Here is a 21,285-nt window from a genome sequence, read left to right as displayed (position 1 = left end):
TGATTTGTATGTAGTTTTCCCTGTAGTTAGTATTTTGTCACCTCTAAATGCTACCCTAGATATGTAAGTTTCCTCTAATGTTCAACACATTATTCTATCAAATTTCATCTCTGTCTTTGAGCTATCTGACCTATTCCAATTTGGATGGGTGGCTCTCTAGGTCTGTAGTCCAGTTGTCACGTTGGAACTGCCCTTCACCAACAACTTGGGATTTCAGTTGAATGAAAAATTATCATCTAGGAAACCATTCTAGATTTGATTTTCTTTTATGGCCTAATTTCCCTAGGATACATTTTCCAATGTCTTCCTTGGAAAGAGTACAGAGGAGGCAATATTTTGAGATTTTTGATATAAAATTGAGAGGGTAACAGGCAGGAAGGCCAGAGGTCTCCAAACAGAGGAAATAGGCTGCAAGTGTCAGACATTTTTTCTCTCTCTCTTTAGCAGCAGGAGGAAACAAAGGAATGTTAAAGAATTTTCCCCCTTCTCTATACAAATTTAAAAAGAGGTTTCCCTTAAAATTCTGTGTTGCCATGATGACATCTGGCTCCACCTGAACTTAACTTTTCTCAAACCTTGAGCTAACCAATGCGTTTTTCTTATGGAAACGTTTGTCTTAAGCTATGTTAATGAACTATGTATTTGCCCTAGACTGTGTCTTCAAGTCAGTTCCACCTAAGATTCAGAACTGACTTGACAAACCAGTATGTTCTACTCATGCATTGTTCTCCTAATCTATGCTAATGAAACTCTATATTTACTTGGAAACCTGCCTTTCTTCAAGATTCATGTCAACTGCTTTATGGCCTGGGATAACTCACCTGGTGCTAATGTTATCTCAAAATGCATGTTGTGGGTGAGGGGCCTGGTGCCACTCAGTTTTGAGTTTTGACACATCTCCTTTCTATAATTAACAGCTTGCTAGTAGCTATGTAACATTCGGCTAAAGACTAGCAGGGAGACACTCTCTCTGCCCCGTTCTGATGTCTATGTCAGAAGCTTTCTCTATCTCTTTTATACTTTAAAGAAAAAATTATTATACAAAAGCTTTGAGCCATCAAGCCTCATCTCTGGCTCCAGATTGAATTCTTCTCCTCTGGAGGCCAAGAATACCAGCATCTTCGTGGTTTAGCAATGACCTTTCATCTTGGGGGATCATCTGGGATTCTTCAGGACAAGGTGAGGATGCTCAGAGGTCTAGTTCTTTGTTTTCCTAGCAAACACATTTTCTGCTGTACTTTACTAACTTTACTAGCCAGGCTTCAGCAATACGTGAACCGTGAACTTCCAGATGTTCAAGCTGGTTTTAGAAAAGGCAGAGGAACCAGAGATCAAATTGTCAAAATCCATTGGATCATGGAAAAAGCAAGCGAGTTCCAGAAAAACATCTATTTCTGCTTTATTGACTATGCCAAAGCCTTTGACTGTGTGGATCACAATAAACTGTGGAAAATTCTGAGAGATGGGAATACCAGACCACCTGACCTGCCTCTTGAGAAACCTATATGCAGGTCAGGAAGCAACAGTTAGAACTGGACATGGAACAACAGACTGGTTCCAAATCGGAAAAGGAGTATGTCAAGGCTGTATATTGTCACCCTACTTATTTAACTTATATGCAGAGTACATCATGAGAAACGCTGGGCTGGAAGACGCACAAGCTGGAATCAAGATTGTGGGGAGAAATAGCAACAACCTCAGATATGCAGATGACACCACCCTTATGGCAGAAAGTTAAGAGGAACTAAAAGGCCTCTTGATGAAAGTGAAAGAGGAGAGTGAAAAAATTGGCTTAAAGCTCAACATTCAGAAAACGAAGATCATGGCATCTGGTCCCGTCACTTCATGGGAAATAGATGGGGAAATAGTGGAAACAGTGTCAGACTTTATGTTTTGGGGCTCCAAAATCACTGCAGATGGTGGCTGCAGCCATGAAATTAAAAGACGCTTACTCCTTGGAAGGAGAGTTATGACCAACCTAGATAGCATATTCAAAAGCAGAGACATTACTTTGCTGACAAAGGTCTGTCTAGTCAGGGCTATGGTTTTTCCAGTAGTCATATATGGATGTGAGAGTTGGACTATAAAGAAAGCTGAACACTGAAGAATTGATGCTTTTGAACTGTGGTGTTGGAGAAGACTTGAGAGTCCCTTGGACTGCAAGGAGATCCAACCAGTCCATTCTAAAGGAGATCAGCCCTAGGTGTTCTTTGGAAGGAATGATGCTGAAGCTGAAACTCCAGTACTTTGGCCATCTCATGCGAAGAGTTGACTCATTGGAAAAGACTCTGATGCTGGGAGGGATTGGGGGCAGGAGGAGAAGGGGACGACAGAGGATGAGATGGCTGGATGGCATCACCGACTCGATGGACATGAGTTTGAGTGAACTCTGGGAGATGGTGATGGACAGGGAGGCCTGGCATGCTGTGATTCATGGGGTCACAAAGAGTGGGACACGACTGAGCAACTAAACTGAACTGAACTGAGCGACTGAACTGACTAACTCTAAGGTGTGCTTGTGTGAATGAATGACATGCCCTGGGCGAAGCAAGTTAGGAGCCCTGCTCTGCTGTTTTGAATGAGATGCCTCGTAATAACTGAAGGCAGCCTCAAAAAGGGGCACCTCATTGGGGGTTTATACCGACCTGCCAATGCCAAGGACATCCAACCTCCTTGTGAGGGGAGCAACCAGAAATGGACAAAGCATGTGGACCAAAGTCTCTTTTCTCGGTCAAGCTTTCTGGTCTCTCTGACAATTTCAAAACTTCTTGGGAATTAGAACTGCTAACCTCATCTGTCAGATTACAGATTTTCAAGGGACTTGCTGTCCATGATGTTACTGTGTACTGTCACTTATGTCCCAAACATGGATTGGTAGTCAGGAAGCGCCCAGCCTTGCTAAGAATCCAAAGTTCAGAAGCTAGATGGAGCTCAAGCTCCAAGAGCATCTCTCAGGTTAAAGATTACTCAGATAGGAAGTACAGCAGGCTTCTTCCTTTGGTAACACTAGCTTTTAGTGGGACCAGAGGAGGCTCTCCAGTAACTTTTGTCCCAACTACTCAGATATTCTTTCTGTGGAATCTGTGGGAATGAACTGAAGGACTGGGCCTAATAACTCAAGGAAAAAAATCACTTTTTCCTCACTGGCCAGCCCTTCACCATCTCTTTTGCTATCACTTATACTCATGTGGTGACGCTTGGAAGGAACATTGTGGTTTTATGTTTGTATCGGTCTTATTGTGGTCAGGAATATACTCAGGGTCATACACTAGCGCTCAGGTGATGAATGTTTTCCCTAGTGATCTTAGCTTGGGAGGCATTCTGGAAGGTTACTTTGATTGCACCCTGCGTGACATGAGAGGCAAGCAAGTTTTTAATGGTGAGAAACTGGACACTGGTCTGGGACGCCATCAGGTCTACCCCTGGTGCATCTCCACCCCATCTTGATCGTAGAGCCGGGAATTTCTCTGGGAATAGAGAAGTGGGCCAGTCTGTTATTACAAGCTCAAGGAGAGACGTGAAACTGGAATGTGCTAGCAAGTGGGAAAATGATATGCAAAAATGTCATCCTCATTTGGCTCTTATTTTACTGCTGCAGAGAACTAAAGAAGTTTGTGACCTGCTCCCCCCTACCCCATTCCACCCCACTTTAGCCACTTACTAAAAAGGGAAATTGCCCCTTTTCAGACAGTTAGTGAGGAGGGGCTATTCTTCTGCCTAGCACAGTGCCTAACTTCAAATCCAAGTTTGCATGCTCAGTCACTTCAGTTGTGTATGACTCTTCGTGACATCATGGACTGTAGTTCCCCAGGCTGGTCAGTTCATGAGATTCTCTAGGCAAGAATACTGGAGTGGGTTATCATTTCCTTCTTTAGTTTCTTTAATAAGCCTAACAGTCTTCTGTCATTTCAACTAAAATATGTAACTTTAAATTCTGAAACATTTTAAAAAATAGTAGACCTGTACCTATTATTTAAATCAGTAACAAAATTTGTCATCTTTATTCAGCTCCTCACTTTTCTCTTTTAAAGCAATAACACATAAGATCTCTCCACTGTCACCCCTTCTTGCCTCCTGAGAAGTAATCATTATCCTGAAGTTGGTGTGTTTCTTTTATGCAGGAATGTAAACATAAGCACCATGTTACTGTTTTGTGTATTTTAAAATTTTAATTAAGTAGTAGACTGTTCCCTGGGTTGGGAAGATCCCCTGGAGGAGGACATGGCAACCCATCCCAGTATTCTTGCCTGGAGAATTCCTATGGACAGAGGAGCCTGGTGGGGTAGTCCACCAGGTCTCATGATTTGGAGACAACAGAGACTAAGCACAGCACAGCACAGCACACAGTAGACTGTTGCCAGACGTTTTGGAATTTACCTTTTTCACATAATTTGGGTATTTAGCCATGTTGATACATGTACATGTAGTTCATTCAACTACTACTGTGTAACAGTCTATTTTGGTTTATAGAGGTGTTTCAGATTTTTTCTTTTTCAGAGAAGCATGAGATGGGATCCTCACCTTGGGAGAGTAGTAAGGGGTAGTAGGATGGGAAGGGAGCAGTGTGAGGGAGAATCAGACTGGAGATATGAACTCACTTGAGAAATACAATAATGCTGCTGGGTCCAATTGGGGTTTCTGGATATGAATGTGGAATTAAGCCTGTCCATTGGTATGATCTTCTCCAGCTAAGTCTAACGTACTCTGATGTAGAAAAAGGCAGACAGGTATTTGAGTTCAATGAGATGGAGTTTAGGCAAGTGAGAACAGTAGACAGGGGATCAATACTGTTTAAGGTTTTACTGGAGAGCAGTTATGATGGTTCACAGCATCAGAGTAAGGATAGAGGTAAATACAGAAGGCGGATAGCGTTGGTTATCTATTGCTACCTGTAACAGTTAATGTGTCAACTTGGCTGGGCCAGAGTGCCCAGATATTTGGTTAGATGTTATTCTGGGTCTATCTGTGTGTGTTTCTGAATGAGATTAACATTTCAAATGAGTGGACAGAGTAAAGTAGATTGCCCTCCCTAATATAGGTAGGCCTCATTCTCTGGTGGTTCAGATGGTAAAGAATCTGCCTGCAATGCAGGAGACCTGGGTTCGATCCTTTGCTTGGAAGATCCTCTAGAGAAGGGCATGGCAACCCACTCCGGTATTCTTCCCTGGAGAATCCAGGGGACAGAGGAGCCTGGTGGGCTACAGTCCATACGGTTGCAAAGTCAGACATGACTGAGCAACCAAGCACAGCACAGAAGAGTAAGGCAGAATTCACTCTTGGCCTGCCTTTGAATTGGGACATTGACTCTCCTTCCTTCAAACTCAAACCCAGACTAGAACTTATACAATCAGGTCTCCCAGTTCTTAGGCCTTCAGATTTGGACTAGAACTACACCTTGGGCTCTTCTGAGTCTGCAGCTCACCAGCTGCAGATCTGGGAAATTGTTTCTCTGGAAAACACATCCTAAAACACTTCCTAACAATCCACCCCAAAAGGAATTTAGCAAGAGCTCAGCTAAGAGATTGTCTCTGCTGCATTTGAAGCCTGGAGTGACAGGCTTGAGAATCAATTTCAAGGTGGCTTCTTCACTCCATGTCTGGTATCTCACTTTCCAGTTTTTCCATGTGACTTTGGTTTTTCCAGCATGATCTCAGGGTAATCACACACCTTACATGGCACCTGGTATTCTAAGGAAGCAAAAGCTCCAGAGAGGAAATGAAAGCTGTCAGGCCCATTACAGGCTGTTGGAATTAGCAGTCACTTTTACTGTACTCTTATCAATCAAAGCAGCCACACTCTTTTCCAGAAAAAGGTAGAGAAATAAACTCCACTTCTTGATAATGGAGTGGCAAGGTTATACTGTGGAGAATATAGGATGAGAGATATTTTGCAGCCATATTTGGAAAATGTAATCACTGCAGGGATGATGGGCCATGGAAAAGGGTTGGTTGGAATGTAAGCTGTTCCAATAACTATGCTAAAGAACAGAAGCTGGTAGTCAGAATGAAGAGCTTTAAGTTGACAATTTTCAAAGCAGATGCAAGTACTGGAAATGACAAAGGTCTACCACTTACCATGGAAATGAGGTGGCTGAGAAGGAATGGAGGAAAAGTTCACTGGAGATGAGGTGGTCAAGCAACCAAAAAATCAGAGGGTGGTGAATAGGTTAAAAATGATAATTCAAACAGGCCATTCCTTGAAGAAAAGTTTCTCTAACACAGATGCATCTTGGTCAATATCTCTACCCTCACCTTTCTCTATAGCTTTTTCCCTGACAGCTGTGTTTTAACCCACTCACCTCATCCACAGAAAAACAGTGTAATCTAAAAAAGAAGAAAGCATGTACTTGAACACCAAATTAGTTGACAGAACTGTTCAATTTAGCTAGTAATAGAAAAATTCATCTGCACATCAATATTTCAACTCTCGATGCATGAGTCATTTTTTTCAAGATCAAAAGTATGCAGAAAAATTTCCTGCTTGATGTTTAGATCAATGCCATGTATTATTTATGATGAAATCTTTTTAAATGACTTACCAATCTCCCTGAAGTATAGGCATAAAGATACACAGCTTCCTTAGACTTAATATCCTTTCTAATTATCTGGGATAGAAAGGAGGAAATAGTTTGTGGTGGGGATAGCCTTCTACAACCAAAATCAATTAATAGGTGGCATAGCACATAACTGGTAAATTGTACTGTACACTGGAAACACAGAATGTTTCAAAGACTATAAGAAGATCAATATCCTTCCCTAAACATTCTCAAGGTATGAAGGACATAATTGTTAAAAAGATTCTTTATTTTAAATAATAAGAAATTCTAAGTAGGCAAATTCAGAATATTCATCCAAATCTTTATTGAGTGAATATTACATTGTCAATGAAACAAAAGTGAAGATGAGCCCTGGCTATGAAGCAAGGGATGCTCTCTCTTGTCTGCTTTTACTTCTTACTTCATCACATTACCTTCCCCCATCCCATGTTAACACGTCTCTTTGATCCTTAAAAGCTGTACTTTCATTTATTCAATTAACACTAGAATTAAAAAAAAAAAAAAGCATAGTCAAGTCGAACAGAAAGGCATAACATCATGATATAAAAAAAGGATAAACAAAAGCAACCATACTCCAATAAAAATTAATTTAAAAAACGTGTAAGTACTGCTACAGTGTTATAATACAAACCCTGTAGAAACAAAGAAAAATCCATTTTGATTGGTAAAAGGGATGATATTCCCACAAAGTTGAAATGTAATTTTAACTGGTTGAATTTAAAGAATAAAATAAACAGACAAAGTCAGCATGTTTGAGAAATGCTAAGAATTCGAGTATGGCTAGAACACAGGATGAACAGAATCACAGAGGATAATATACATGATGGAAACAAGTTGTGCTGTATTCTGTAGGTATTAAAGGGTGATTACCGATTTCTGAGCTAGGAAAGTTAAGTGGTACACAAGTGATACAGCTAGATGTATAGTTTAGGTAAAAAACTTAACAGTGGACTCCGGGAAGATCCAAAAGCAGGAGATCCAAAATACAGGTACTATTAGTTAAGAAGTTCCTATAATAATCCAAGTAAGAAATAAAGTTGGTCAAAACCCCCAAATAAAATTTAACAGTTAACTGAGTTAGGTTGGAACACTCTGAACTGAATATACAAGTCAAGAGTATCTTAGATACTTGTAATATAGTAGTTTAAAGAAATACAACTAGTTTAAATTATTCCTGCTGCCGCTGCTAAGTTGCTTCAGTTGTGTCTGAATCTGTGCAACCCCATAGATGGTAGCCACCAGGCTCCCCAGTCCCTGGGATTCTCCAGGCAAGAACACTGGAATGAGTTGCCATTTCCTTCTTCAATGCATGAAAGTGAAAAGTGAAAGTGAAGTCGCTCAGTCGTGTCAGACTTATAGCGACCCCATGCACTGGAGCCCACCAGGCTCCTCTGTCCATGGGATTTTCCAGGCAAGAGTACTGGAGTGGGGTACCATTGCCTTCTCTGAAATTATTCATGAGTAAACTATAAATAGAAAATAACTATAATGTACACTTTATAATGACTTAAAAGGGCTATTTACATTTAGAGTATGTATTTTAAATATTATCAAAATGGAACTTAATATATCAACTTTATTAATTATACGTACATAATTTATACAAAAATGTTAAGGATTTCCCCCCCCATGGTTATAAGGATACCTCTGATTAACTTTTTTATAATTAGCTAACACACATTCATATGCAAATAATCACCATCCACTTAGAAAAACAATTAAAATACTATCTGCTGTGTAGTCAACTATTTATTGAGCACGACCTATTTTTCAGCACCAAAACACGTTTATTACCTTACAGAAATCAAAAAAACCATCCTTTGTCTCTTTCTTAGTTACCTCCCTAAGGTCATTACCATGTGCACGTGCTCAGTGGCGTCCAGCTGTTTGCAACTCCATGGGCTGTAGCCTCTCAGGCTACTCTGCCCAAGGAATTTTTTAGGCAAGAATACTGGAGTGGGTTGCCATTTCTTACTTCAGGGGACCTTTCCAACCCAGGGATCAACCTGCATCTCCTGCATTGGCAGGCAGATTCTTTATCATTGCACCACTTGCAAAGCCATGGTCATCACCACCTATCTATAATTTCTTTTAATAAAATACATGTAAGTGGGAAGGTATAATAAGTATTATTCTATTCTGGAATTTTAAAATGAGACATGCACACGTTTAAAGGTTATACATTTTAAATAGATATAAACTGTTAATTCCTAAAAAATATTTAAAAAATTAACCTCATTTTAATTTTTGGTTTATAAAAATAACTTTAATTGCAGGGTGTCAATTCAAATAACTGTGTATTATGATGGTCAGCTACATATAAGATATATATTCTTTCAAGTTTAAAGTACCTCTCCTAAGAACTAGGCTAATGGTTGATTCCTTATTTTAGTTCAACTGGAATAAAACCTAACAAGAGTATTTTCTGGTAAAATACAAAAAATATTAGTCGCTTAGTCATGTCCGACTCTTTGTGACCCCACGGACTGCAGACCTCCAGGCTCCTCTGTTCATGGGATTCTCCAGGCAAGAATACTGGAGTGGGTTGCTATTCCCTTCTCCAGGGGATCTTCCCAACCCAGGGATCAAACCTGGCTCTCCTGCATTGCAGGTGGATTCTTTACTGCTCGAGGCATCAGAGAAGCTGTATAATACAAAAAATTATAGCCCAAAGGTCAAGCAACACAGAATTTAATACACATTGAGAAGAACCTAACAGGTAATAGTAGAAAATTCTAGCCAGCATCTACTTTTGTGTAAGATTATCATACAGAAAACTTGTTCTATTAAAAGTATCTTCTATAAAGGGAAGAAACTAAAAAGAAACAACTATGTAAGAGATCTAGTTCAGTGCCCTCCTTCTACAAATTAAGAGACTGGGACTCAATCTTAAGTAACTTGTCCAAGACACATCTCAATGGTAGAATCAGGACTGATTCTGGAACCTGACTTCTATTCTGGGCTCTTGCTTACCATGTCTGTGTTCTCTCATTTTATGACTGAATCATATTACTTATTCACTAAGTTTTTACTTTAAATTTGGAAAATTAACAAGCAATGAAATGTCATCTACCCAACAATTCTCGAGTTGTTTTAAAAAAATGAGCATAATAAGAATAGGATGCAGTTCATAACATTAGAGCACTTGCTTGGCTTAAGGTTAAGAACTTTACACAGGAAAAAGTTCACTTTACACAGAATTTGGTTTGGCTAACAGAAACCTTACATGAAAGTCACAAACTTGGAAACCTCTTAATCTATATCATAGTAACTTCATATGTCGTGAAATGGTTTTCTATAATCTTGACATTTTCTTCAGATAGCCAGTTTTCCTGTTTTAGCTGCCTTATAAGAGCTTCCAAAGACTTCAATCTCCCTAGAGTTTGTTGTTCCTGTAACTCAAGGAGAGTTATCTTTGAATGTAGTTTAGACACTTTCTGCCAAAGATGTTCCTTATTTACATCTTGTCTGCAGTAAGAATGCTCAATCTGTAAAACTTCTGTCTCATAGTCTACATCCTTATATGAGTCTTCAATGTCTATATCTTCTTCCATTTCCACTGTTTCTTTGGGGGCAGGTATAAAAGAATTAATCGCAGGTTTGGAATTTTCTGTAGGTACAAAAATGGCAATAACGGATTCTTTATCCGTGTTTAATTCTTCAACTGTTTGAGTAACTGTGCTGAGTATGAATGGATTTTCCTGTGCTGACTTAATTTCCACAGAATTATTTGTAAAGTGTGGGTTAGCAAGATGATTAGTAGTTATTTCAATCACTTCTTGGGTTTCTAAAGGCTGCTGAATGCCCTCTGAACTTGCAGTTGTCAAAGTAATAGTTGTAGAACTTAGATTCTCAAATGATGTGTGAAAACCACCTATACCCATGTCTTGGTTAACTGATGTTTCCAATATAGATTCTGGTTTTCTGGGACCTTGTTTAACTAGACTAAGAGTTAATATGTTATTTTGCACACTTTCTGCTTTTGGATCTGGTGGTTTTACCAAGGCAGATGATTCAAGTAATTCTGCATGTTCAGGGAGGAGATCTGTATTAACTGGATGCTTCTTTGGCTCATTTGATGCAAAAGATTCTTCTGACTTGGCTTTTAGGCATACTTCTTTCTCACTTTTCAATTTTTTCTTCTGAGATTTTTTTTTGGAAGGATCTTTCTCCTATAAAATAACATTTTCAAATTCTAAAAAAGATGTCCTTACTAGGCTTTATCCTCTTATTAGTTAGTGCTATTTCCATACAACTTTGAGTAGTATACTGACCAAACAAATTTATTCAGTTAAAAAATGTTTTCAGTATGTTAACAGCTCAAAATGTATGTGAAAGCATTTTTTAAAAAAATTATGCATAATCAATATATAAAGAAAAATCTCAGATCATTCACAAGACTAGTAGAAAAATCTTAAATCATTAATTTACATTAAAAACTTAACCTGATAATTTATGTATGTGTTATCTTTGGCTCCTCTTAAGCTATGCTTCAGAATGGTTTATTAAAAAATTATCACTTTCAGTAAAAGTACACATGAGTTTTCCTTTCTTAAGTATGTGTTTTCCCAACAGTTATTTTTCACTCTCCTCCCCCTTCCTGACTACCTGCCACCCTGCAATCTGCCACCATACTCAGCATTAGCCCCTTCTCCCCTACTCCCTGCCTCCAATACCTGATTGTCTTCAGGCAAAGCAAATATTGTTGGAATTGCAGTTTGTTTCAAATAGCGAATACCCCATCTGATGTCAAGAGAGTCAGGAGTAAAATGGTCACTACACAGGAACTGGTATTTACTTGGAACCCATGAATCTCGTTTCATATTCTTTAACCATTTTTCAAGTCTTTCTTTGTCATGTAGAGGAAACCTGAAATTAAAAAAAGGAAAACTTTGCTATATTTTAACAATAATGCCAGACTCCAGGCCTGTATATACAGGTAACCCAAGGGCCACAAAGACAACTGTTCCTACCATACAACAGCATCTTCATGACAACAACTGCCATATCACCTCTGCAGCAAAGAAAGCTAAGGTATGAGGTGTGCAGCCAAAGCTTTTGTCTGAGAAGTATAACTCAGGGTCCTTCAAGTAAAACATATATGTTACTACAAAGGATAAAATCTATTCATATTTTCTATGGATTATGTTTCTTTTTCATTCTGTTGTATAGTCTGTAGAACTAGTGAAGAATTTTGTTAACTAAAAAGTTCTATTCAAATATTCTTCATAGTAATATAACAAATCAAACCATTTCCTGTCTATAAGAAGCATTAAACCTAAGGCTTTTATATTAATATTTTTAAAATAAGGAGATGTTAATTCAAAAAATGGTTTAGCTAACATAAAAGGAATACTGTATCTTATAAAACTACTAATATTCCATTCTCTTTACTGGAATCAGCCTCAATTCCAACCATCTATAATGTAGTCCAACATTTCTAGTCTTCTTTAGCTAGTGGTTTGGGAACTCTAAAATTCAAGTATTCAAGTTCTGAAAGAGAACTAAACATGTTAAGAGGGCAGACTCATATTTTATAATAGGAAACACATCAAAAAGACAAAGAAAGGCAAGAGAGTTCTTTATATATGTTGTTCCTGTACCAAATAGCCTGGATATTCAGAGTTGGCTCTAACACACTACATGTTTTAGGGTAAAATTTGGACTTGCTGCAGAATTTGACAGAAAACTTTATTCTACCAGTGTAAACAGGTTTGTATTAAACAACAGTGATTTATACTTCTTTTGAAGATATTATAGGAACACAGTCCAAGACACATATAATAATCTATTTTTAAAAAGGAGTAACATAAAAGGTTCTCATACAAGAAGCAGCTGTTATACATTTCTCTCAATCACAACCATTTACGCTTTGTAGTAATAAGATCTTATAAAAAAATAAATATTGATAACGTAGTAAGATGCTAGATGAAAACAATCTGGGTGCTTTGTAGGAAATAATTTTTAACCCTGATATCGTTCCACAGAAAAATCATATTATCTGCTTTTGGAAGTTTTTTTTACCATTAATACAATATTCATACACAGTTTGAAAAGTTTTTAACCTTACATATATCAGTAACTTATATTATAAATATGATAAACGTAATGAGAAAAGGCATTTAGTGGCAAAAAGAATTTTACTTTCAGAGGACTTAGAATAATCACTGGTATAAACTGAGCACTATATTCATTGAATTTCCTAATTAATATAAATTTATTTTGCAGCACGTGACAGTGTTAGCAAGAAAATTCTTCAAGTTGGATGCTATTAGGGGACTGAACACATGAAATTTTAAAAAGTCAATAAGAAGTTCCATTTCCAGTAAATTCATATTTTGAGGAATAAAAATCTATAATTGACTTTCTCTGGCCTTATTATTTTTCTCTCCTTAAAAATAGGAACTATGCAGTCTACAAGACTAAAGAAGTCCTAGTCTGAGGTTATGAGCCCCCCAAACCCAAGGCCAAATAAATATGGGAAATATGGTATTAAGTTCAACATGATTCTTTGCTACAAACCTCCTCAGAGCCAGTGACATTCATATACCAGAGTATGTTTATCCCCGTAAAATATCTCTGCAACCTGTGGAAGGGCTTCAAGGAAGATAACTGTAGAAATATGGCACATAGTGCAAATCATTTGGAGTTATCAGTTTTTTGTTTTTTTCCATTAGGTAAGATAATGGAAAGCAGCTGAGTCATTACTGAACAATGAGCTTTAGGTCTAAAGTCAAAAAAGCTTCACAAAATAGCTAGTGAAACTTCAAATTAACTTAAAGACACTCACATTAGAGCTAAATTATTTAGAATTCCACGGACAGACGAGCCTGGTGGGCTACAGTCCACGGGTCACAAAGAGTTGGACACGACTGAGCAACAAACACTTTCACATAAGAAATAAAGGAAATTATAGAATAGTCTAAACACGTTGATTTTTCACAAACACGAAGCATGTTATGAATGCCAAGTGCTATTTTATGTTTTTAGACGTTACGTGTGAATTCTGTACTATTAACGTGTCCACTTTACAGATGGAAGGTCTTGGGTAGCAGGGTTAAATAATTTACAGGTCGTTCAGCTACAAAGTGATGGAGCCAGGATTTGAACCTAAATCTGGCTTTGGAGCCGGGTATCTTACTAATAAGTAGTACACAATACTTCTTCCCTATTGTTCCAAGTAAAAATGAGTACTTTTGGGGTTCCTCAAAAAAATATTTCGTGGCTATAGTTATTTGGAATACATACAGTAATTTGGAATAAAGTGGAATATTCCCTACTTTTCCAGAGTTCGCTTTCTGCCACTTCACTTTTAGGAAAGTTTGGTCTAACAGGTATTAGGGCCCAAACAAATTTTTCGCTTTTACAAAATAAAAGCAATTGCTTCCTCGCTTAGAAAAGGCTTCCTAGGAACGCTCTACGTTGCGAGAGCGGGGAAAACCTGTTAGCCCTTACTTACCTGCTCCCTGTACCAATGAAGAATTATCTAGAGCCCTGAGCAGGTGACAGATTATAATTCCGCCTCTGCCACAAAACTTTCAAGGTATGTTACCTTATCTTTTCTGAAAAGCCTGTTTTCTCAGGAGAAAATGGAATAACATCTACGCGACCTAACTCACAGGAGGTGTAAGATAAACTTGGAGGGCACCTTCCCATTCGGCACGTTTGATGCACCTGAAGTGATTCAGTTCAGTTCAGTCGCTCAGTCGTGTCCGACTCTTTGCGACCCCATGAATTGCAGCACGCCAGGCCTCCCTGTCCATTACCAACTCCCGGAGTTCACTCAAACTCACGTCCATTAGCGTTGTTCAATGAAATGAGGTCAGGGGAGGTGGGGAAACGCTCTGAAAACCAGAAGTGTCGCTCAAATTTTACCGCTTAACATGCCCTATTAACACCCCCAACAGACCCCTCCCTATGCCTCGCCACACGCCCAGCGTCCTCCCTAGAAATGTCAGAACATTTCCAGGTAGACTCAACTCGCGCCTTCGCGCCCTCCTCCTGCGCAGAAATCAAACACTCCCGGAGAACCCAGGACAAATTTACAGAGCAGACAGGAGACGCCAAACCCTAACCCCAAACGCCACAGGACAGCGACCCAAAGGCAAGCTGAAGCTTCCGCGTTAGGGGCAACTTACGGGTAAAAACTAAGCTTCCGCTCTTTATTATTTCGTCCCCGGCGGTTCTTACAGCAAATCGCTGCGCAATAGCGGGGCATCCCTGCAGCGCTGCCACACAAGACCCGAGCCGCCAAGGGGCACAGGCGGGACTTCCTCACCGAGGCGGGGCTGGAGATCCTTGCTGCCCGAGGTATCGCGCCTGCGCCAGGCGGGGTGGAGTGGAAAGACTCGGCCACCCTGAACTCACTTCCGTTTCCGCCGGCTTCGGTTCGGCCCTTTAGGGGGTTGGAGCCGGAAGTGACGCATGGGCTGATCAGCAACAACAGTTTTCCACGTGCGCGTAGGGCGCCAGGGTCAGGTGGGGAGGCGGGAGCCAATAGAAAAGCGTTTCGTGTATGTCCTCCTGAGGTGCAGGCGCCCGCAGCTACCGGCCAGCCAGTGGGGAGCGGGCTGTGCGGGAAGGCGGTTGCGAGAGGCGTGTGAGGTCGGCGGACAGGAGGCAGTGGGCCCGTATCGGCTCACGGAAGCTGCTGAGGCCGGGGTGAAGGCCGAGCCGAGCGGCCGTGTGGAGTCGCTGGTTAGTGTCGCCGGTTAGGAGCAGCAGCAGCCGGAGGTTGTGGACGAGAGACGAGGCCGAGGTCTCGGGGAGGGGGGTTAGGCCTCGGTATCCGCTACGATCGCCGCTGGGGCTTCGGGCTGCCCGGTGTTCTTGAGGAAAATAGGGGAAAGGTGATGGCAGAAACACAGCGTAGTGCTGTTTGTCGTGGGGTTGTGCCGCGGGCTTTCTCGGGTGTGGGCAGCTCCTCTCAGGGCCGGACCCCGGGTGGGACCCCGAGCCCTTCAACCCAACGGCTGCATCTGGTCTGCTAGGGCGAGTATGGGTGAGGGCTGACGGTCTAGTCCAAGCAGTCACCGGTTCTGAGGAGAGACCCTCGGGACTGTCCGCCAGGTCCCTCTTAGGAATGAGGAGTCAGTATAAGGCAGTCAGTCTTCTAGGAAAGGATGGGATATTCACCTTGAAACTGTGAAATGAAGTTTATTAAACCAGGAAGGTACCTCTCTGCCAGTGTTAGACCCGCCCTTTGGCAACCGCCCTTTGGCACCGCAGTACACGCTTGGTTTGTGTTCGTTTAACCAGGAGTTTGTACTTGATTCTTGGTACCCGTGACTGTGACTAACTCTCTGGAAAGAAGTGATCTGTCTACTAATTACGCTTCAAATGGGCCACAGGAGAGGAAGGCAGGCAGTTTCCACAAACCAGAGTGTCTTTCGTAGGGCATGTTATGTCATCTTAGGTTTATAAGCACTCCTATATTCAAAAAACAGGATCAATTCTTTTTAAATCGCGAATCATTTAATCTGTAGTCTCGAGAATTCCAAGTTGTATTCTAGGTGGAAACTTCTTTGAGGTTAGAGAAATACTTTAATGACTCCTGAGAAGTTTGAAAGTAAATTTACCTTATCTGTAGTACAAACAATGAAAGTTCATTTTTTTTTTTTTTTGGCAGCCTTAGCAGAAATCCTAAATTTTGTTAATTACGAGTTTTTAACATAACATATATTCATGCTTTTGTATTAAATATTTGAGATCTTACAGTTTTGTTTTTTTTTTTTTTAAAGAGATTACGTTCTGTTGAGTTGTCGATATTATTGTGATATTGAGATTCTATAAGTGCAAGCCTTGGCTCCTTTTGCCGAAATGAAAACTGAAAATTTCTTTGTTGCTGTTGAGTCATTAAGTTGTGTCTGACTCTTTTGCAACTCCGTGGACTGTCGCCTGCTAGGCTTCTCTCTGCCCATAGGATTTTCCAGGCAAGAATTGTGGTGTGGGTTGCCATTTCCTCCGGGGATCTTCCCGACCCAGGAATTGAACCTGCGTCTTCTGCTTGGCAGGCTGATTCTTTACCACTGAGCCATCTGGGAAGCCTGTTTCTTAAGGAGGGAAGGTTACTGCTAATTTAGACATATGGGGCTATTTACCATAGACATGTTTCCAGTTAAATTTTTTTAAACCCCTTTAGAATATACATCGGAGAAGGCAATGGCAACCCACTCCAGTACTCTTGCCTGGAAAATCCCATGGGCGGAGGAGCCTGGTAGGCTGCAGTCCATGGGCTCGCGAAGAGTTGGACACGACTGAGCGACTTCACTTTCATGCATTGGAGAAGGAAATGGCAACCCACTCCAGTGTTCTTGCCTGGAGAATCCCAGGGACGGGGGAGCTTGGTGAGCTGCCATCTATAGGGTCGCAGAGTCGGACACGACTGAAATGACTTAGCAGCAGCAGCAGAAGCAGAGTATACATTCTTGAAGATTAGGATTCTTTCAAAAAGTATTTTGATTTTCCACCCTTTTTGCATTACTGCATTAGTGTACTTTAAATCCTAAAAGCTCACCCAGTTCATTTTAAAAGAAAAATCTAAAGATTAATTCCATAATTTTTTTTCTGTTCTTTTTTAGAATATTAGAAATGGCTACTCCCCAATCAGTTTTCATCTTTGCAATCTGCATTTTAATGATAACTGAATTAATTTTGGCTTCCAAAAGTTACTATGATATCTTAGGTGTGCCAAAGTCGGCCTCAGAGCGCCAAGTCAAGAAGGCCTTTCACAAGTTGGCCATGAAATACCATCCTGATAAAAATAAGAGCCCTGATGCTGAAGCAAAATTCAGAGAGATTGCAGAAGGTATGTAAATGACTATTTCCAAGGTCTCAAAGGTATTAAGTAGTAAAGGAGAATGATAGGTAAGAAGTTTGTATGTATTTGAAGGTTTTGTGGGAGATGAGAGGTAAAGTGGGATGTATATGTAAATGTAATGAAAGTCTCAAGGCTGTTTTCTTATAACATTTTGATCCTGGATGTATGGAAGTATATACTTTTTTGGGCATTCAGATCTAAAAATGTTGAAAAGGTATTATTTCATTCTTTTATTATTTATAACATCGCTTATTGTTTATGTTAGGAATTTTAGATACCTCAAATTTAAAGTTTTTATGAAGTATGGAGATTAAATATAAAACTATTGAGCATAAAAAAATTAAATAGATTTTAAATGTTTTTTTTTTCTTCCTCACTTGGTCTACATCTCAAAGCCACATTTGTCTTTAAAGGAAAAGTTTTAAACAAGTTTTGACTTAATACTAATTCCGAAACAGATTGCATCTCCTGAGCATTCAGTAGTTAATGTTGGGTAGTGGTAACTGGGAGTTGGAGTTAAACATTTATTTCAGCTAGTAAGGAGGTGAAAAATCTGAATTCCTCTTAATTTGCTCATTAAATTCTTTAATGCAAGCAGTGATTTTTACACAAATAGTATGAAGAATAACTCTGAAATTGTTGCCCATATAATTATTTTTAGTAATGGTAGCATTTATTTAACATTTATTGTATAGATACTAGAGGCAGGTATTGTGCTAACTGCTGATAGCATACAGTGGGTAAGACAAAAAATCTCTGCCTTTTGTGACTTTTTACTCTTACGCTTGTAAGCTTTGGTTTTATTTGTGCTGTGAAATCTTTTCATAAAATAGATAAATTTAAAAGGTTTGGATATATGTAATTTTGTTTCTCTTCAGTTACTAAAGTATTTTTATTTCTTTTCAGCATATGAAACTCTCTCAGATGCTAATAGGCGGAAAGAATATGATACACTTGGACATAATGCTTTTACTAATGGTAAAGGACAAAGAGCTAGTGGAAGTCCTTTTGAGCACTCATTTAACTTCAATTTTGATGACTTATTTAAGGACTTTGATTTTTTTGGTCAAAACCAAAATACTCGGTCCAAGAAGCATTTTGAAAATCACTTCCAGACACGCCAGGATGGTTCCAGTAGACAAAGGCACCATTTCCAGGAGTTTTCTTTTGGAGGTGGTTTGTTTGATGACATGTTTGAAGATATGGAGAAAATGTTTTCTTTTAGTGGTTTTGACACCACCAACAATGGACATACAGTACAGACTGAAAATAGATTCCATGGATCTAGCAAGCACTGTAGGACTGTCACTCAACGAAGAGGAAATATGGTTACTACATACACTGACTGTTCAGGACAGTAGTTGGTTCTTTTTCTGTTCTCATTAAACCCAATTAGGTGACTCCTCTTCAATATCTTTGATGCAGAAAGAATTTTTTTGTGAACTATTTTGACAAGTGCATGATTTCACTTAACTTAATATAGCTGTTAAATATATTTAAATTGTTTTTGACAATTCAACATCTAATTAGGAGACCAATAGCTAATTAATTTCCCTGATTAGACAAGGTTCTTTAAAAAAAAGATACTATAATTCTGCCTGGTCTTTTTTTCTCTACTTGTCCTTGGGCTTATGACCAATTTAAGGAAAGAATTGACTTTGCCTGATAAATATTTAAAGGTTAAACTTTAAAAGTTATTCTAGATTTAAATTATGTGAACATGAATGATTTTTTTTGAGTGAAACCTTTGCTAATTTAAAATTGCATGCTCTGTAGCATCTCTGACTTAGGTTGCAAAATGTATGTGAAACTGTATAATTCAGTTCAGCAAAGGATGGCAAGCAGTATCTTGTTTAATTTCCACTGAAAGCTTGAGAAAAGTATGGTTTAATATTTACCACAGAACCATGCAGAAGAATTGGAGTAAAGGAAATGATTGTGTTGCTCATAGTTTTTAAGACCAAAAGAAAGTTGAAAACTTAAATATTGTCAAGAGATTGTTACCTGTTTGATCCCTGGCTAATGATTTTGTAGTGTTAAAGTCATAGCTGTTTTACACATCTTTTCACATTTCTTAATTAGTTGTTGGCCCTCTAGGTCTTAGTGTGAATTTATGTATTTTTGTGTGTGTGTGGTTTTTCTTCTTTGCACTCATCTTTAGAGATTGACTAATACCTCATTCTGTTTATAAAAACAGCCAGTAATTTCTGTGCAACCTTATTATGTGCAATATTTTTAAATCCTAAGAAATGTGTGCTTTTGTTTTCAGATGGACTTATTTCTTTAGTTCTGCACTTGTTCCATGTTGTACTCCATATGAGTACTAATCCTATGGATACATATTAAAACTAGTAAATATCTCATACAGCTTTGTGAGTGAGAGAAATATAATATTTACAATATGATCTCTGTTTTCATTTTATTCTTAAAAGTCTATTCTGCAGTTCTGGAGGGTATATAAGCAATTGAGCTGCTAATACTGACCATAGACTATTCTAGAAGTTTGAAGATTCTGTTAATTATAATTTTGGTATATTTGCTTGCTAGGAGCGAGTATTCTTGCCACTGGTTCTTTCCTCTTCAGGCCTGGTTGGGAAAAAGCAGACTGCATGAACCTATATTTGTTAGTAATCATCTTTAATTTGAAATCTGTGAAGAAAATGAATGTATTATATTTATGTATCTTTATTAGTTCCTAAAAGTTATACATACTACTTTCATTTGATAATAAGAAAATCGCCTGCCTTGAATTTTGGTCTAAAAATTCTCTGTGGCCTATTAAACAGAAAAAGTAAGGCAAAAAAATAAGCAAAAAAAAAATTTCAAATCACAAACATGAAGGATTATTTTATCTAGTTTTAAACATTCATTTGCTTGCCCCCCCCCGCCCCCCCTTTTTTAAACCTCCCATTTTGCTCCTTGGCATACTTTTTGCAAGGGAAAATGTACCATGAGTCATACACACTTAGGATACAAGCTAAATATAAAGAAAGATGCTTAGATAATCTAGGTATGTGTGAGTAATTAGCTGTGTAAGCAACTAGAAATTAGACCAGTAATCAGTATAACAATTTCCTCCGTAATTTAGAATTTTTTTTCTTTATAGTTTGTATAGGTTGAATGTACAAAGAGAATGGTGAACTCCTGTAGTTATGCAATGACCAATATGATAGCTTAATCTGTACTCCCTATATAAGTCAACACAAAATCTGTCACCTTTTTTTCTTCTATATAAAATAGTAACATAACATGACTTTATGTTTTTCTGGAGCTAACTTGTGTAATTCTTCAAGTTTTGGGGATTGAGTATGTCTTGCATTGGGTACTGTAGTGCATGTGGTAAATTTGAAGTTCTTTTGGTGCTGTAGATTGGTAGGCAGTTTTGTGCTCTAAATTTCAGATCCAATTCTGAGATCAGTTCCATGAAAATTTAGGTTGCCTAGTGGCTCAGAGGTTAAAGCATCTGCCTCCAATGCGGGAGACCCAGGTTCGACCCTGGGTCAGGAAGATCCCCTGGAGAAGGAAATGGTAACCCACTCCAGTACTCTTGCCTGGAGAATCCCATGGACGGAGAGGCCTGGTAGGCTACAGTCCACGGGGTCGCAAAGAGTTGGACACGACTGGGCAACTTCACTTCACTTCACTTCACTTCAAGGTCAGTTAAGAATTTATGCATTCATGAAGTAGTTATTTTAATTTTTCTAAATAAAACCACACTAGGGGAAATGGTGCAGTGGCACCCTACTCCAGTACTCTTGCCTGGAAAATTCCATGGATGGAGGAGCCTAGTGGGCTGCAGTCCATGGGGTTGCGAAGAGTCGGACACAACTGAGCGACTTCACTTTCACTTTTCCCTTTCATGCATTGGAGAAGGAAATGGCAACCCACTCCAGTGTTCTTGCCTGGAGAA

General features: G+C 39.1%; 2 protein-coding genes across 5 annotated transcripts; one reads left to right on the top strand and one right to left on the bottom strand.

Moving 5' to 3' along the window:
* Positions 1–6,836: 6,836 nt before the first annotated feature.
* THAP5 (THAP domain containing 5) lies at positions 6,837–14,961 on the bottom strand. 4 transcript variants are annotated; one of them, XR_009735926.1, is made up of 4 exons: positions 14,695–14,961; positions 11,233–11,425; positions 9,148–10,728; positions 6,837–7,038 (listed from the first exon to the last, which is right to left on the bottom strand). XR_009735926.1 is itself a non-coding variant. In XM_061414110.1 (3 exons), exons 1-3 carry the CDS (start codon positions 14,772–14,774, stop codon positions 9,814–9,816), a joined length of 1,188 nt encoding a protein of 395 aa, XP_061270094.1. In that variant the 5' UTR covers positions 14,775–14,961; the 3' UTR covers positions 6,837–9,813. The 4 variants fall into 4 exon arrangements, 3 of the variants coding, with proteins under 3 accessions (XP_061270094.1, XP_061270095.1, XP_061270096.1); XM_061414110.1 differs by having other exon boundaries at positions 6,837–10,728; XM_061414111.1 differs by having other exon boundaries at positions 6,837–10,728; positions 14,835–14,961.
* A 76-nt stretch (positions 14,962–15,037) lies between these two features.
* Positions 15,038–19,780, top strand: DNAJB9 (DnaJ heat shock protein family (Hsp40) member B9). The gene is made up of 3 exons (XM_061414113.1): positions 15,038–15,253; positions 17,137–17,363; positions 18,282–19,780. The coding sequence occupies exons 2-3, from the start codon at positions 17,147–17,149 to the stop codon at positions 18,734–18,736; spliced, it is 672 nt and encodes a 223-aa protein (XP_061270097.1). The 5' UTR covers positions 15,038–15,253; positions 17,137–17,146; the 3' UTR covers positions 18,737–19,780.
* The last annotated feature ends 1,505 nt before the right edge of the window (positions 19,781–21,285 follow it).

Source organism: Bos javanicus, chromosome 4, assembly GCF_032452875.1.
Source record: "Bos javanicus breed banteng chromosome 4, ARS-OSU_banteng_1.0, whole genome shotgun sequence".
NCBI lineage: Eukaryota > Metazoa > Chordata > Mammalia > Artiodactyla > Bovidae > Bos > Bos javanicus.
Note: the sequence above shows the minus strand (reverse complement) of the source record. Positions and strands in the feature narration are given on the sequence as shown.